We start from the raw sequence: 19,090 nt of genomic DNA, 5'->3' as shown, positions 1-19,090 counted from the left end.
AAGAAAGACCGCCAAGTCCCCGAAGCATTGCCCCTTATTGTTCCTAGGATGGATGTTAGCTGATTAATACAATCACACATCTGTCCAGATCAGAGTTTGATGAATGTGTAGCCCTCTTATTTTTCAACACACTTAAGACTTATCTTGAAGATCCCTTGAAAGATCAGGAGATGAGAGTCAGTATCTGCTCTCTCAATCTGGTGACATCTTGGCAACATTTCTTTGTGATACGCTGATCCCTTATGAAGCTGTGGGTCTCTCCTCACCCTAGTGCTTAATTTGTAAAAAAAAAAAAAAGTGCCAGGGCCCTTCCTAGGAGACATGGCAACTTGCACCTACCCATTGCCCCTGCCGGCGCTGTTAGGAACTGTAGCAACATAGCTACTAGCATCGCTGATAATTCAGACTATTCCAGACCACCCCAAGCTGTAAGAATGGTGTGGGTGACAGTTTTTATTCATTTTTAATTTACATTGAATTAGCAAGCAGCGTAGTTGTGCTCATCTCAACCTTAGACAGGCAGCGCCACCATGTGGTAAACACTGATTAGTGATGGATTTGAGAATGAAGCGCGGGTGCCCAGCCGGGTCAAATTATTCTTTGCTGTCGCAGCCCGGCTGCTCCACAGGGTACGCAAAGACTTGTACTTCGCACGGAGTCAAATGCTCCCATCTGCCAGGAATAATGATGTTCACATAGCGGCCGACCATTCCATTGCACTGAAATTTCGACGTTGCTCCTGCGATGATGTTTGTAATCGTGGTACACCTGAGGAAACAAATAGCAGGGCACACTTAAAAGAGTTTACTTCTGTTGGTGCCTATCAAAACTCTATTGTTCACTGTTTCTGTAAAAAATAAATATGTCACATCCATTGTGTTTTTTTTTTTTTTTGTGCAGTGCATAGTACACACAGAAGGCTACACAGAAGAAAAGGTTGCCAGCAGTGCAAGCCAGTGGCGGCTGCTCCTAATGCGAGCAGGTAGGGTGGCACAGTGGCGGGGGCATAAATACATTAACCAAAATGAATTAAAAAAAAGAATTATGACTTACCTGCCACTGCACCTGCTCTGTCTGCCTTCTCTTCCGATCCTCGACTGGTGCACACTGCACAGGCTCCCTGAGGCCAATCCCAGCACTGCTCTCATGATGGGAATGCTATTCCCAGCATGAGAGCAGCTTTAGGATTGGTCAGAGCGGCCTGCTTTGTCACTCAGACAGTATCTGGGAGCCTGTGGCTTTTCTCCACACAGCTGTACAACACAGCCAGGTGGAGAAATGCTAGGTGAGCATGACGGTTTTGGCCGGCCAACCATCATGCACACATAGTAGTGCCCACAACTCCTCCTCCTGAAGCTCAGGAGGATGGCCCGGCCCTGCCCCGCGACTCGGGTACCCATCAGAGGCGACCGTGAAAAAGAAAATAATAATAACATTATTTTATAATCATTTTCTTTTTCACTGTTGCTTCTGCTGGGTAGCAGCAGTGGGGTAACGCTCCTCCGACACAGCAGAGGAACCGCCCCTGGTACAAGCAGTACCTGTTCTTTACCACAGTTTCAACTATATGCTGTGGATCTGCAAAACCTGCTCTGCATATGCATAATCACTCAATCAATTTTCTTTTGTATATATACATATATCTTACCTACTGGTGGTCGCCAGTAGGTAGTTATATTTAGAACCTATTTTTTTTGGGATTTGTAATAGCTTTGGTGCCGTTTGACGAATCTTCGTGAAATTTTGAAAACTAATGACCACCTCAGGTCAGCTCCTGTCTTGAAAGTTTTGGAGTGATTCGTCAAGCGAGGGCCGAGAAAAAAGAGGGGTCCCAAAAGGCGTTTTCCCCATGTTAATTTCCATAGGAAATTTTGGAACAGGCCACAGCCTGAATTATTGAAAGGAATTGCATCAAATAAAAGGTAGCCCTTGGTTCAGAAAGCACTCTTCTTTTAGGTCGAGCATCAGCGCGCATGCGCTGTCTGCAAGACCTGCAGTAATCATTCTACCGAGTGTTTTTACAGCTGCGTATTACCATTGGTCAACAACCCTAGTGCTCTTGTTTTCTGGCTCCCGATACATCACTTCCGTATGTAAGCGGGGAGCACCGGCCAACTACAGTTTCCTTGCACTTTTGGTTTTTATCTTTTTGTTTAGGGACTATCTTTAAAAAAAAATAAGTACAGCACCTGTAGGCCGTAATGCTTTCCTGCAAAGAATACCCCTCCCACCTCCCAAACAGCATCGAAGAGCAATCGGACTGGTTTTTAATGTATTTATTTCATAAGGCGCCCGTAATGCTTGTTGACAGCTTCTGTTTCTGTTTAACAAAGGAGACACGTGCCTTTCTTTCAGCACGCCTCTGGATGACCCCTTCCTCCTCCTCTCAGCGTAACAATGCTCCCCCTACCAGCAAGATGGCGGGAGGCACAGGGGACCTGGCTACCATGCTTCACCTGGATTCTCAATCCCCTTCCCCACAGATATCGCCCACACGCCTGGCCCGTCCTGCCTGCTGATGAGGGGAGGAGTGCAGACTGCGACCACCTCCTGCTCCGGAATGCCTCTGTCTCTCTTTTATGGGTTGGACCATTATTTTGTTTGCTTTTAAATAGATGCAACAGAATGACGCAAATTTAGTCTCTCGTTTCATTTCTTGCACGACCGTTGGCACGCCAACGCACAGCTGCAGGCTATGGAACGCCGTGACATTTCTACATAAACCAGAGAGATAACAAGCCTGCCCTCGACGGCTTTGCCATGTGCCTGATGTTGTCCTCGGGTGTTTGTTTGCCCTCTCTACTCTTATTTGTGGCTGCTTTGTTTGTGGGGGCTGTCTTAGGGCCACCCTTCGAGCGCAGGACACAGGATGCCACGCTGCTTTAAGGTAGGAGAAGGTGGCTTTGTGGTAGGGTTGTGCACTTACCAGGAGAGGCGATGGAAAGAGGCTAACGTTAAGAGGAGGCAGAGTGATGGCCTGGAAATGCTGAAAGGGAGCTCAGTTTACAGATTGGAATAGGGCATTTTTCTGATTTTACGTTTTTCTGCGTTCAGCACTCTCAGCGCATTTAGTATTTTTCTCTTTTTGGTCACATGCCTCTCAATTTGAATTCATGCTATGGTCCTTACTGCCCCTTGTTGATTATCTGGTTTCCACTGCGCCAACCATTGATTAATTTAACGATCGCGATATGTGTACTTTCTTGTGTTTCAGAATCACTCCCTTTCATCTCCTTCCTTTGTATGCATCTGTGAATCTTGCTTCTTTTGCTCAGTGTAACTAAATTGTGAGCTTTCCCATGTGCCACTCATTTGTCATGTGTTCAGTGTTCGTGTCTCTCGTGTACTTGTGACCGAGTTTAGTGTCTCCGCAGTGCAACTCATTTGAACTCTCAGTGCACCTCATTTGAACTCTCAGTGCGCCTCATTTGAACTCTCAGTGCGCCTCATTTGAACTCTCAGTGCGCCTCATTTGAACTCTCAGTGCACCTCATTTGAACTCTCAGTGCGCCTCATTTGCGGCCTGCTGTGTTCTTAATTTACTGTTGTGTCCATTAAGCCCAGACACTGTTACCAGACCCTCTTCAAGTGCCCAGCGTTGGGGTCTACCAGGCAGAGGCGTTTTAAGGTATGGGCACAGTGGGCTGACCCCAGGGCCCCAGCCTTTCAAGGGGCCCATTGTTAGTGTCAGCTCTGCTCTACAGAGAGTCTTCCCCTAATGACCTCGAACAGATTGTTTTAGTTGCCGTTTTCCTTTAACCTCTTCTATGCCCATGACGAGATAGTCTCGTCATGGAGCACGGTTGCGCTGTGCCCATGACGAGACTATCTCGTCATGGACCCCGCCCGCTAATGAAAGGCCCGGCACAGCAGGGGGAAAGGGCGGGGCATTGAAGGGGTTAATTTATTTTGTTGTGGGTGCTGTTTAAGAGTCTATTACTGTCATTTTTGCAGAACAATGTTTCGTGTATGATTCAAGCAATAGCCATCATTTTTTTTGCAAAACAGGACCTCACATATGCGAAATGCGATGTTGTCACATAAATTATTTACAGTAATATCACTGAGTTGATGCTGTGTGCAGTATCAAAAACACACTTAACTATCTCTTAACATTAGTTGGATGTAAGCACATTTAGAATTTAGATAAGTGTGCCTGTCCACTGGCAGTGAGCTGGCCAAAGACAGGGCGAAAGAGCTGAAACTGGACAATACATTCAAAGTTGTTCTTAACAGGGGTCCTCAAAATATGTTTGGCCAGGGGCCCCGAAATCCTTAGGATGTCCCTGCCTCCAGGTGTACTCGTGGGTGAGTTTAGTGTGTGCCACTCACCTGCTTTTATGTTTGCCCTCGCTGCCTTAATTTGTGGCCTATAAGTCCCCATGTTGGTACTTAAAAACCGCAGTGACTTTAACATCTGTCTCACTTTTGCTGATTCATGCGTTTGATGTGCAGTACTTACTGTTTACTCACTGAAGGAAACAAAAATGTAGGAAAAAAACAAAGCAACAATTCTTTTACATGCATGCAACCATGATCTGTAACAAAAGTCCCAGTATTCATCACAACTGGCCAAACCCAGCTCCGCTTCTACTGTAATAGCAGTACGCTACCATGCCATACATACTCCATGTTACCCCTCTCCATTCTACTCAGTACCACTCCAGACCACTGCACTCTACTCTGCACCACTGCACACTACTCCACTCCACTACACTCTACGTCACTGCACTCTTTCTCTGCCCCACTCCACTCCTCTCTACTTACACCAATCCACTCTGTGCAACCCTACTCTACAACACTGTACTCTATGCCAGTGCACTCTACCACTTTATTCAAAACCAATAGACTCTACACCAATCTAATCTGCACCAAATCACGCTATTCCACTATACTCTACATCACTGCACTCTACGCACTCTATTCGACTCTGCATCTCTGCACTCTATGCCACTGCTCTCTACGCCTACATTGAAAATGACAATGTTTTTTACTTTTCATTTTTATACCAATTGCAAGAGCTCTATGCAAATATAATTACTCCGCTACAAATAAAAAGAAAAAAAGAAAAAAACATTGTCATTTTCAACGCCAACAGCTCTAACTGTAACAAAAGAGAGATCTAATGCTTGTTTTAAATGGTGTGAATCCATTAGAAGTTGCTGAGAAATGTAAAAAATAAAAATATCGATATTTGAGCACCGAATAGGATTCACTAACCCTCCCGAGCACGAGCTTCATTCTGATTGGCTGCCAACACTCCAAACTGGGAAGTGTTGGCAGCCATCCTGTCACTCTGCAAACGCGCCTCTTGGTGCACTGCTGGTGAGGTGATGAGTTCCTCTTGTGTCCTGAGGACCTCAGGACACAAGTGGACTTCATCGCCCAAGCAGCAGTGCGCTAGGAGGTGCGTTTGCAGAGTGGTGTAAAAAGGGGGCGTGGCCGCAGACCACTCTCAGCAATCCAGCTGTGTGGGGCTTACTGGAGGTACCTGGTGGGCTAGTTGGCCTCCAGGGACCCTCATGAGGAAAGGGGACTTCATCCTCCAACCAAGAGTGCGCCAGGAGGTGCGTTTACAGAGTGGTGGAGAAAGGGTGTGTGGCCTGTGTCCACCTCTCGGCAGTCCCACTGTGTGGGGCTTACTGGAGGTAAGAGGTAGGCTAGTTGGCTCTCAAGGACCCCCAGCAGTGAAGGGGACTTCAATCCCCATCCAAGAGTGTGCCAGGGAGTGCGTTTGCAGAGTGGTGGGCAAAGGGGCCGTGGCCTGGAATGAGAACTTAGCAATTCTGCTTTGTGGTACTTACTGAAGGTAATAGGAGGGGTAGTTGGCCCCCATGGATGTCCTTGGGGGACAACTACCCCTCTTGTTACCTCCAGTAAGTTCCACACAGTAGGATTGCTAAGACATCTTCGGAGGCCAGGCCCCCTTTCTCCACCACTGTGCAAACGCGCCCCCTGGAAGACTACGGGATGGGGGATAAATACCACTTTACTCCTAAGGGACTTTGGGGGCCAAGAAGCCCTCTTGGTACCTCCTATAAGTCCTACAAAGGGGAATTCCTGAACGCGGGTCAGAGGCCCAGCACTCTTTCTCTACCACTCTGCAAACGTGACTACTAGTTAAAGAAGCATCTTTCTGCACCTCTGACTTAGAGGTAGTGTAAATCCCTCTGCCCTATTATGTACTAGTGTATAAATTGTTACATTTTGTAATACCTACATATTGATGTATTTGTACATAACCTCATTTACAACATATAATCATATTTCTTTGTCCCCTGAGCGATACGCTGACCGTTACATAAGAGGTTACATTTTCCCTTGTATCCATACATCCAGGTCCCGAAATTCCTGCTTTGAAATCGGCCTGGCAGTCTAACGGTAGTCTTTTTCATTTCTATTCTTTGACCTTGCTTCAGAATACAGAAAACCGGATCACACCGTCAGGTGGCTATCTCCAGAGATGCCTGCCGTGACAACCGGTTTTGGCGGGCAAACTTCCTATTTAAATACCCAGCGAGTTCCGGCACCCTGTCATCGTACATGATAGATGGACTCATGTAGCTCTACTTCCACGTGTAGCAGCTGCACGCGCGTTCCATCCGCTATCAAGAACATTGTTTCTTTTTTTTTTTTTGGTCCTCATTCTGCCAATTAACTTGTTGGCAATACTCACTTTCCCTTACTGGGACCGGATGGGAAATAGAGTCTTTTCACACAAGAAATCTAGCCGTTTCCACTCCAACCCCTCTTACGCATGAAATACAAAAAAGATGCCAAAGAAGGGGACCAGAACCCACAGCTATTTATTGACTTAATCCTTGGACCCCATTCCTCTGGCACCAATCGACCAACATGGCCCATATCTTTTCCCGGCTTCTAGAATCGCATGCCATGTCTTGTTGGCCTATGTGTATGATACTGTTTTTACACTAAAAAAAAAGGGGTGGAACAGCCGATTTCCAGGCTTTACAGATCTCTCGTCTTCCCAATAAAATAACATAGAAAATTAATCTTGCCGCAATTTTGTTTGAAGCCAAACTACTATCCTGGCCTAATCCAAAAAAATATAAGTACAGGGGTCACTTCAATCTGGATTCCTGTTACCTCCGTCAAGAATTCACATAGATCAATCCAAAATTTAGTGATTGCAGGGCAAGTTATGACAGTCATTCGCTAAAGGATCTCGACATCTCGAACAGGCATACTGATTTCCAGCAAATTTTGTCAGTTTCACCGGAGACCAATAGACCCGATAAAGGGTAAAGAGATGATTTAGCTTAAGATATGCGGGCTTAACAGTCTCGCGAAGCAGTGTAAAGGAGCTCGACCAAACATCGCTCAGATTAATATTTTCTACGTCATTACTCCAAAGCGTTTGAAAATCCTGATTTATATAATCATCTGCTTCAATCAGGGTTCGATACCACAAAGCCACCTCTTTGTTAATACTCCCGATTTTCATAGCTTGAATTAACCAGGCATCATCCATCTGATCCTCCCACTGTTGCCCAGCCCACCAAGCAGACAATTGATAGTATTTGAATCTGGTTAATTGTCCACAAGTGCATAATGTCAAGGTTTCCCAAGTAATCAAATCCATACCTGTTTTTAAATCTCCCCAGCGAGAGATACCCGCATGCTTCAGTGGTAGGCTGGGTAGACCAACCCCAAATTGGTGAGTAATCTGAGTAATAAGGTATTCCCAATTTTTTTCGTATGTCGACTCAGTTCTTAACAGCTTGCAACAAGATTTTTAATCTTACTTTTTTGAAAAAGTTTGGATCTCCATACTGAAAAAGGAACCGCTCCTGTTCATCGCCCAAATGAACATTGTTTCAAGCTTACGGTGAGAACCTTTTTCCAACCCCCTGCAGCAAGGCCTATGTTATTTACTAGCATACTGGAAATCATTCCTAACGGCAATCTCCCCACAATTTAGGTCTACACGTTTCGATGTGTATGGGTCTTACAGTCATTATTTAGACAACCACCCCCGCTGGCCAAAGTGGTTCACATCATCGCAATAAGTATCATTTGCTTTTACTCTGGTAAGGACGCTTGCAATTCATTCCTTACCGTTTGGCTCGCCTTATTCCCTCTCTTGTTCTGATACATTCCTCCCTTAATTTCAGATACTCATCCAATACACACACATTGTGGTGAATCTTCCAGTAGTGACACACGCTTCACCTTCCATTCTGAGGACTACTGCCATTGACCCCCACCTTGTGTTACAGCAAACAAATGACGTACGGGATGCTGACAATGCAAACATTCTCCCCCAGTCAAAAGATCTGGGTTGAATCCGTTGTTCTTTTGCCCACTACGCCACCCCAGTTTGGACCCAGCCATATGTAAATCAGTCTTGACCCTGTGCCCCATGGGAACAGTCCAGACTGAACTGCCAGGCCAGGTCCTCCCTGGACCGCAAACAAGCATCCTTGGACAGGTTTCAGGGTATGTCACCCTTCTTCAGCCAGGCTAGCTTGAATCCAGTGGCGCAGTGAGCAAGGGACCCATGTCTAGGCATACCTATCCCACTTAGAGTGAAAAGCATTACAGCAAACAAATGATGAACGGAATGCTGGCAATGCAAACATTCTTCCCCAGTCAAAAGATCTTGGTTAAATCCATCATTCTTTTGCCCACAACACCACCCCTGTTTGGACACAGCCATATGCAAATCAGTCTTGACCTTGTGCCCCATGGGAACAGTCCAGACCGAACTGCCAGGCCAGGCCCTCCCCTGGACCGGAAATAAGCATCCTGAGACCGGGTTCAGGGTATATCACCCTTCTTCAGCCAGGTTAGCTTGAATTCAGTGGAGCAGTGAGCAAGGGACCAAGTCTGGGCATACCCATCCCACTTAGGGCAAAAAGTGTTACAGCATGCAAATGATGGACGGAATGCTGACAAAGCAAACATTCTCCCCCAGTCAAAAGATCTGGGTTAAATCCATTGTTCTTTTGCCCACTACGCCACCCCAGTTTGGACCCAGCCATATGCAAATCAGTCTTGACCCTGTGCCCCATGGGAACAGTCCAGACCGAACTGCCAGGCCAGGTCCTCCCTGGACCGGAAACAAGCATCCTGGGACCGCTTACAGGGTATGTCACCCTTCTTCAGCCAGGCTAGCTTGAATCCAGTGGCACAGTGAGCAAGGGACCCATGTCTGGGCATACCCATCCCACTTGGGGTTAAATCCATCGTTCTTTTGCCCACTACGCCACCCCAGTTTGTCATAACCCCTCACTGGGGTTGGTTTTTCCTCTCACCATCTGCATTGTGTAACAGAACTAACGTAGACAGTTGTTACATTTTCCCTTTTCTTCCTTCACACGTATAGCGCCCGGCTGGGTCCCATGTGAGTAACCCTCCTACCTTATCACCTCCTTGTGGTGCACTTTTATCACACTGACAGACCATTCCCTTTTCAGGTACAGGCCTCCCCATTTTGTTCCTTACCACCATACAGTTGTTCCAGTGCTCACACTTATGCTATCCTTATCTTCCTTTAATTATAGATGTCCCTACAGCAATAGGTCCTGAAGAGAGGGGTCGAAACGCTGTCGACAATATTTTAAAGCAAACTATTCAACAGCTCCTAGCATTGTATAAGGAGGCTGCTCCTATGGTTTCTCATTTTGTGATGGTCGACTTTACCTTTATTTTGGAAACCAGATGTTTATGCCTGAATATGTCACTATTTCCGTAGGTTCCATTTTCACTAGGGACACTTTGCACTATATATGAATTTATCTTTTTGTAAATTTTCATTGTGCTATATATATATAAATAACGATTGCTATTACCAAACATTGAGTGGTACATGGTTATTTCTCCTTTGGATATCGACTTAACCCTTTTTTACTGCGATTGCGCGTATACTTACCAGTATCATTGTACTAGCCCACATAAACCACTGTTTCTATTTATACACTATGTACCCTGGTTCCCAGTGTGCAGGGTTTCCATTGTATCCTTCTCTTTCTATTATGTACCAGGGCCTTACAGGGGAGGTCATGCCAATCACAGGGGTACCCCAACCCATAACGCACCCTAGTGTATGTAGGTGTTTTCACTGTATTCTAAGTGTCTTTTAGCATAGCACTGGGTCTAGGCCTGGTTAGTCAGACTCAGTTAACACCAGTACCCATCAGCAAAAAGTTGGGGGCACAGGATGACTTTGCAACAAGGCCTCTTTCTGCCCCTCTGTTGTTTTTTCTGCATATCTATTGCTTCTTTCTGCACCTTTCTTTGTCTTTCTGGACTTCTGTTGCCTCTTTCTGCATTTCTCTTGCTTCTTTCTGTACCTTTCTTCCTCTTTCTGCATATATCCTACCTATGTAGGCATAGTTTGAAATTTGCATTTAAAAAACCTTTGAAATTCACTAAAAAAACATAGGTTTCAGGGTCGTTATAGTTAGAAATTAGCATTTAAAAAACCTTTGAAATTCACTGATAAACCATAGGTTTCAGGGTTGTTATAGTTAGAAATTAGCATTTAAAAAACCTTTGAAATTCACTGAAAAAACATAGGTTCAAGGGACGTTATGGTTAGTTGGACATTTCACTGGTATAAAACCAGAGAAATGTGTCCGTTATAGTTAGTTGAGCAATTATAAATCGTGCCCCCTCAATGCACTGCTGATGACATCACATATTACATCACTCATGACATGGTCAGTGACATCACTGATGACATTATTGATGACATCTCAAATGACCTCACTGATGACATCATCCACGTGATAATCTGATGCATCTCCTCACATCCTGATATAACCTTTGATACACCCACTCTAAAATACAGACTGCCATTCTCGAAACCATAGACACAACAATACCAGTAACTACATAGCCACTCACTGATTCCTAGGTCTACACACACATCCACTCATTTACCCATACAGTCACTCATCAATACAGCACAATCATATGTACTCATATACCCATACAGACACTCACACACCGCCACTCACCCATAGTTACTCACACAGTTAGTCAGTAATGCAAAGAATCAATCACACTCCCATTTACTCAGCTATACAGTTATACACACACCACCTCACTTATTTATGCAGATACTAACACATACTTAATGTCTTATACAATCACTGACACAAGCACACACACATCCATACATCTACTCTCACAATCACTCACTCTCACATATAATAATTTATAAACTCGAACACTCACATATTCTGCCTTTCACATATGTAGTTACTCACACATGTACAGCTGAGTCATCCATTTACTAACCAACACAGCCATACACACAGTCAACCAACCATATAGCCCCTCACAGATGTACTCTTGAACCCATACACCCTGTGAATCACCCACTCACACATCTATGCAGGGAGTCACACACACCCCACCCACCCACACAGACCCTGAGACACTCATTTAGGTACTCGGATAACCAATCAAAAACCCATATATAGATACTCATGTAGCTACTCACCAACCCAAGCAGCCACTTACACACCAACTGACAGACTGATACAGACATTCATACAGATTAGCCAGTCACCCATGTATTAGTGAGACACATTTAATCACTCACTTATACAGTCAGTCAGGCACCTATTAAATCATCCATTCAGACACTCATATACCCACTCATTCTTCAATACATCTTGGCATATATATATGTATAAAACACATTTAAACTTTTTGGTAACACGCAGTCACTGGATGATGTCATGAGTGATGTCATTTGAGATGTCATCAGTGATGTCATCAGGGATGTCACTGACCATGTCATGAGTGATGTAATATGTGACATCATCAGCAGTGTATCGCGGGGGCGCAAGTTATATTTAGCTCAACTAACAATAACAGCCGAATTTCTCGCGTTTTGTATGAGTGAAATATCCAACTAACTATAACTTCCCTGAAACCTATGTTTTTTTCAGTGAAAAAAAAAAATATATATATATATATATATATATATATATATATATATATATATATATATATATATATATATCCATCTATAAAAACCTATAAAAATTAAACGGGGGACATTAGATATGTACTGTTCATCCAAACCAATTTCGATGAAACATTATTCTTGACTATAAAAAAAGGATCAGAAAATATACTTGAAACAAGATCAAGTAGCCATAAAAAATTCAATACAATTTAGCATTAAATATTATTCATGTTGCATAATGTTATAAAGCCACTTATACATCCACTACCAATGAGCAAGTGCAACACAGAGAAAGAAGATACCAAAGAAATGGCGGATCGTGTGCTAGGTAATGTTCCCACCTAGTGTCTGCATATTTAGGTAAGTAAGCAACCCGGCAGCAACAGTGGTGTAACAAAACTTGAGGGGGCCACCCTGCAAGGTACATGGTGGGATCCCCCCCAGACTCAACTAGAGGCTCTCAGGCCAAGGTACAGACTGAGGGGGGCCCCTGGAATTGGGGCCCCTGGAATTCAGCCCTCCTGCACCGCGGGGGCCTATGACACACCACTGGACAGCAAAAGTAAACCAACATTTCCTGGGTTTTCGGAATATCAAAGACCTAAAACATTCATAAGTTTAACCTAGAGGTAGACTACCACTGGTAGTAAGGTTTTTTTTAGGGGTCTCACTACAGACAACATCTGATGTCTCCGAGACTTCGAGTTACCAATACTTTAAAAGAGCAATGACAAAGCAAAGAGGCCTCTCTGCAAATACAAATCTATTGGCTTTGCCAGTGCTTTTTGTCGATGCTGTTTAGCCTCAGCAAAAATGAAAAACAATGGTTTGTGCCAAAGTGGTGCAGCATCTGCAATAAAAACAAGCATTAGCAAGGCCAATAGTGTTGGCCGTTAGCTGCCATGGAACAAGGGTACCTGCACTGGCATTAGACAGCAGTTTGTGCCCAAGCGCAGGAGGGGAACAAGAATGCATGATATAATATTAAATACGGCTAAGTCCCGCCCCTCCCTTGCAGCACAGCACGGTGGCTCCCTGCACTGTGTTGCATGAAATATTGATAAATATGGGCTCTAGTGCCCATGTGGGATGCAAGGATGCATTTCACATTAAAAAAATAGCCCAACGTTGTCCAAGGTGTTGGCAGCAGATAAAACAACTCTGCTGTATTTCACTTCATGGGAAATGTTTTATATTATGAAATTGTATAAATAATATGTGGAATTAGTACGTTTTATGAAAAAAGTCAGGAAAAAACAGTGCAGTACGCCTTACTGCACAAAATCATTGATATCCATAATAAAACAGGCATTTCCAAAGCCAATAGGCCCGGCTATTGCATCATTGAAAGTTTTTTCATTGATTAGTAAGTTTATGTGTGCAATTGTGTATGGATGCATAAGTGAACGAAGGTGACAATGAGTTACTCTTTGATGGATGAGTGAGTTTGTGCTTGAATGAACGAGTGACCCATTGTATGCCTACATGGATGAATGAGTGCATGGATGACCAGGTGAGTCTTTAGATGATTTGTTGAAGCGCAGCTACATGGATAGATAGAAGGATGAGTAGATTAATAGCTGAGAAGGTGAGTGAATGCATGAAGGGATGCAAGCAAATTACGCCATTCTTATTGATATCAACATACCATATCAATGTTATGCTTTTGCAAGCATTTCACCAGAGAAGGGCACAGTAACTCCAAGTATTCCGAAGGCATATGACGACTTACTACCATTATGTATGTTGAGATCTGCTACTTCGCTCTGTAGTTCTTGGTGTGTTTTCGGATCTGCACCACAACTCATTTATACTAAAACATGCTCAGATTAGCCTCATTAAAGCATGCTATCAACTTGTTACCAGTTACGTCTCCATTCTGATCTTTGTGAATACCAGGCCACATTGGCATAGAAGGTGCACTGCACACTCCCTGCTCCATTCTTGCAGCCTTGTGAGCACAGTGAAAGGCTCAAGACACAACTCTCCGCCTGCACAATGATCAGCTTCTGATTATCCTCCCACTGCCTACTTTCTGGTTAATCTAAAAACAGATGATAACATAAAAACAGTTGATTAAATTCCCTTTAATGGAAGCAGCTGATGGCCCAACATGGGTCCAGCATCTATCACAGGTACCTACCACATTGGGCCCAAGCTATTCTTCCACCCATGGGTTATGGAGCTTTTCACCAGGACCTTCACAGAAATGTCTCATGGAGGTGAAAAACTGCTATTTGTGTAACCCAAGAATGCCAGTGGGTTAAGAGGACTGATTTAAAGCCCACGTACATATGTTAGATGCTGTGTGCTGATATTTTTCGTTGTTGAGCTGACATCTGCATTTTACAGGCAACTAAAACTGTGTAGCCAGCCCTATAATGTGGCATATTAGTTTTTATGGTCCGATTTCAACCTGCGCTGTTGGTGTTTTGTGACATCCTACAGAGATGCCCTATGTCTTGAAACTAAAGGATCATCGCTCAACTGTGAAACAAATTTAGGTGGAACATAAAGTGGGGGGTACCCAATCTTAGTGTCTTACAATAAATTGGATGTCTCTGATGGTAGATAGACCAAACCAGCAAACCCCACCAAACGTTTGGCAATCTGAGGCAGCTCACACCTCGTCCTAGGTATCAAGCTAGACACGATTGTGGGCCAATACTTCCATAAGGTGACATTAATCATCAGTCCTGTGGTGCTACCTAATGGTGGAGATAAAGTACTGCAAAAGGCCATGAAAGCTGCCTTACTAATGGAGTGCTCCGGAAGTGAGACTATTTGCTCTGGAGCACTGCTAATTCTCACACCACTTCTGCCTACACGTGTCCTTTCTCTCTGGTATAATATGGTTGTTGGGCCTTGTTATGCTCAGTGCTACCTGATCTTTACTATGGGCACAAAAACTGTACTCTGTGTTGAATTTGATTCCCACTTTATTGTATGCAGTTCCTGCATTTTCCCCACAAAGGACTTTTTGGCTGCAGATACTTGACAGTTTTCCATCTCTCCAGATCTGGCAGCTGTATGGCGTCTGTACCACAGCCGACTGATGTTTCAATTCGTGCCAATCCTAGGTTTTTTTCTACTTCCTTTATATAGCTATTTTGCAATACACTGGTTACAATTCTATTAGTGGATTTGTTTAACCTGTTACTCCCTTGATATTTAAAGAAACTCCACAACATACCTACTTATATACTGAGGAATATTTTTATAATAAAGGGTTTCCATATTTTATTGCCTCCTACATACACATCTCCCCCATTTTGAGCTACTGCATACGACACAAAAATATGCCCTGCAAATCGTTCTACTGAAACTAGTTTCATATCCCCTGGTCTAGTATGGATGGCTTGTTCATTCACTACTTACAAATGCATGTTTTTTTCCAAATTAAAGCTTTGCATTCAATACACTTGGCAGCATTTTTTGCCTAAAAGTGCGTTTTTTTGGAAAACCGGTCACTTTATTAGGGTAGCTGCAGGATCAATTTCGAAATGCAAAATAAGAACTTACGGGGACAATTTTTATGGATTTTTAAAATGTTGATATTGTTATTACGTGCTTGAAGCGACTGAGCCTGCTCACTTCCAGCCTGCTATAGAACTTAGTTAGTGTGCCCTTATTTTCAGATTACACATGATAATGACTCTTTAGTTGTGGTTGAGCTGAGGATACAACCGAAAATGTTTTTTGTGGTTGTCGGATACCATTCAGGGGGCCATACGGCAAACAGTGTTATCTAACCATGGTGGTGGAGGTTGTTGACCACTGGTGTTCTAGTTCCTGTCCTACTATAGCTCTGAAACATGGGTCAAGTACAATGCTACATTGGTGGTCAATGATGTAGCGGGAAGAGTTTGACAGAGCTTCATGCAGGCGAGCAGTACGAGTGGCAAGGTCTTTGCATGAAAGGGCCTGTTCGCATTCAAGAAGAGCCAAGAAACTTCAGGGAAGCTCAACTGAGGCTACACCACTAGTCCAGTTCCTGAGGGCTCAGGAACTCCCTCCAGTTGGGTCTAAGTGCTGTTTCGAGGTATTGGGAGCCTCTTATGTCCCTGTGACTCTGAAAGGGAGGCCCACAGACTACCACTGGGAGTCACTCTGGTAGTCCTGGGCTCAGGTGCAGGTCCAGTCCTTCTGGCTCAGGCAAGAGGGCAGGAGGGCAGTGGTCCAGCAGGGCAGCAGTCTAGCTGAGTGACAGTCCTTTCAGCAGCACAGCAGTCCTTTTTCCTGAAAGAGTCTTCACAGGTTCAGGAGTTGGGGCCGGAGGTCTAATATTTATACCTTGTGCCTTCCTTGAAGTGGGTGATGTTTCTAGAGAATTTCTGGGGAATCTTTAATCTCAGTGCCTGCCTACCTGCTGGGTGAACCTCTTGCTGACCTGCCACTGCACCGCTGCTGCCGCAGTTCTTGGGCCGTCTCCTGCTGTGTGTCTCCCCCGCCGCCGCCACAGCACTTCGCGGCCGAGAGCGGGGGGAGACTACAGCCCCCAGGCTCCTTTGCGGCCGTTGACGCCGCCAACGCGACCGGAGGCGCTAAAAACATCGCGGCTCACTCCGCGTCGCGGGGCGCGCGCGGGCAGCGCCGGGCTAAGCCCGGGCAAAGGGCGGGCTGTCTGTGGCCGTCCGGGGTCAAAGGAGGTCGGGTCGGGCCACTCCCCCTGGCTCAAACGAGGTGTGGACCTAGCTGCAAGAAATCGCCAGTCGTGTGAGTACATTATTCAGTGTTGTGTAGCATACCGAGTCACATATTGAAAAATGGGGAAAAGACCACCACCTGTGCCTAAACCTGTTCGTAAGCAGCTAACTTCATCATCTACTGCCACAAACCCCACTCCATTACCTAGTTTGACCGCTATTGACAAAATGCTCCAGAAGACAATTGGTGTTGTGGCTTCTGCGATTCAAAATACTGAAAGACATTTATCACTTCCATCTAGCCTGCCACCACCTTTGTTGCAGGAGAACTCAATGGAATCCCTGCTTGCTACATCGGACATAACATCCTATGCGGGGCTACCAGGCACAGTTCTTAATGAGAACCACAGATCTGTGGACATAGTATCCCCTAACTTATGTTTGATGGATAACAGACTCTCGCTAACCCCGACTATGCTAAGATCAAGTACTAACAAGAGTGCTGATTCCATTTTATCCCTAGTTCATGAGCAGGCATATTCGGATGGAATAGAACTATGTTCAGATATCGATGTGTCGACCTCAGACAGGGGAAAATATGATAGCATATCAATGCGAACAAGGGGACAAAAAGTAAGAAAGCAAAAAACAAAAGGAAAAGGGAAACAATTTGAGCCACCAGTAGTTGGGCGCTCTCAACTGCGGAGGCCTCCCGCTTCTGTAGAGCTAACTGATGGTAATAGCGGTGTCTATCCTAGCAACAAGGATGACCAAATAATATTAACTAATGTAATGTTGGGGAATGAAGGGTTCTGGGTGAGAATGGAGACTTTGTTAACTACCCTCTTAGGACCCATCAACCAACAAATTCTCAACATTGACAAGAGGTTGAGGGCACTGGATGATCATGTGTTAAAATTAAGCACAGAGTGTAACCCTACAAATACACTACACCTCGGTACAACCAACACCAACACAGTTAAATTACAATCTATTAAGGCCAACAAGAAAGGTATAGCGCACATCAATGCCCCTCCCTTAATACCTAAACCGAGCACTAGTAAAGATCCATCACACTCGGAACTTCTATCCAAACAGGTATTTAAAACAACTAAGACAGTTAGTTCTGGAGGAGGGGACCATATCACTGATAGAATTAATAGGGCATCAACAACACAAGTGATTGATGTTGACCAACAATCCCCGTCCGCTAAGCAGGAAATAACGACTCATAACGAGTTTGTACCAAATACTCAAGCACAGGGTCCCCCAACTATCAACCTACCACCAGAATCTGCACCTTATGTTTTGATATTAGCAGGAACCCCTGATTTAAGGGAGGGTATATACGTGAATCTCATGAAGAGTTAAAACATAAAACCATTCATTGGCTAGCTAATCATAGTGATTTTAGCTATGAGTATACCCATGAGATTTTGACCACAAGAAGGGTAGGTTGGATTGGTAAACACCAAAAGGATATTCAAGGAGACTGTGTAATAATCAATTTTAGAAATCCATGTATCATTGAGCACATTTTAGCGACAGAGTATGGAAAAAATAGGGGGTCTATTATCTTACTCCCTCTGGGATATTTTTACCCTCCGTTAAGGCCTCTCTACCAAAATAATTTACCCCAGTGGAAAAGGAGAACGCCCTTTATAAAGATGGCTCCCCCCAAACCGGCTCAACTGTTTCATAACTATCCAATCTTTAATATCCCCACCAGTAATAGGTATAGTTCACTTGAAGGCGTAGATTGACACGGAGACACAGACAATACTATCAAAGTGGGAACTGTTACGATTATATCTGACTTCGAGCTCCAGGATAGGATAAAAGGGACGATGTCCAAGATTAGGGAAGACTTAGTTGGAGTAAGTCGTATTAGCACCGGCAACACAAGTCTTTCTTCTCTGTGTTGTGATCTCCCAGAATTCACAGACTATCCAAGTCACCTTGTTTGTAATCCTATCGCAAGTATAGACCCATTAAATGCTTCCCCGCATTTTAAATTAGCTACGCCACCATGTAAGAACTCTTCTACAACTGAAATTACCAGGGTTTTATCTTGGAACTTAGCGGGATTGAACAGTAAACTCGATAATCCTGAGTGGGGTACGTTCATTGATGGATTTGAAATCTGCATGTTCCAAGAAACCTGGGCAAGAAAAGAGGTTCTTAAATCAGGATATGCCAGTTTCCACATCCTGGCATCCTCGAGGGGAAAAGGAAGACCCTCTGGGGGTCTTATTATTTGGGTACGCTTGCATTTGGGGTGTTCTGTATCCCAAATTGATACAGGCTCTAATGATATTCTATGTGTCAGGTTACAGTTTTTGTCCAGGCCCCCTGTTGTTTTAATAAATGTATATTCACGGCCGTCTCCAAAAGGTATTGAATCCATTACCTTGGAAGAATTAACTAACTTCCCCAGTACTATTGATATTAACCAGTTGATTATATTAGGTGGGGATTTTAATTGTCAATTTGAACC

The 19,090-nt window shown here is 44.3% G+C and overlaps 1 protein-coding gene across 2 annotated transcripts in view; it reads right to left on the bottom strand.

Moving 5' to 3' along the window:
* Nucleotides 1-402: 402 nt before the first annotated feature.
* LOC146822089 (fucolectin-like) overlaps nucleotides 403-19,090 on the bottom strand; it is a 98,977-nt gene continuing 80,289 nt past the window's right edge. The window contains exon 4 of one of the 2 annotated variants that reach the window (XM_085613185.1): nucleotides 403-768. In XM_085613185.1, coding sequence (XP_085469311.1) covers nucleotides 594-768 — 175 coding nt within the window. In that variant the 3' untranslated portion in view covers nucleotides 403-593. The remainder of the gene's footprint in view (nucleotides 769-19,090) is intronic. The other variant, XM_085613184.1, reaches the window with a different exon arrangement.

This window comes from Triturus cristatus, chromosome 6 (genome assembly GCF_964204655.1).
Source record: "Triturus cristatus chromosome 6, aTriCri1.1, whole genome shotgun sequence".
Taxonomy (NCBI): Eukaryota; Metazoa; Chordata; class Amphibia; order Caudata; family Salamandridae; genus Triturus; species Triturus cristatus.
The sequence above is the reverse complement of the archived record's forward strand: the minus strand, read 5'-3'. Positions and strand labels throughout refer to the sequence as shown.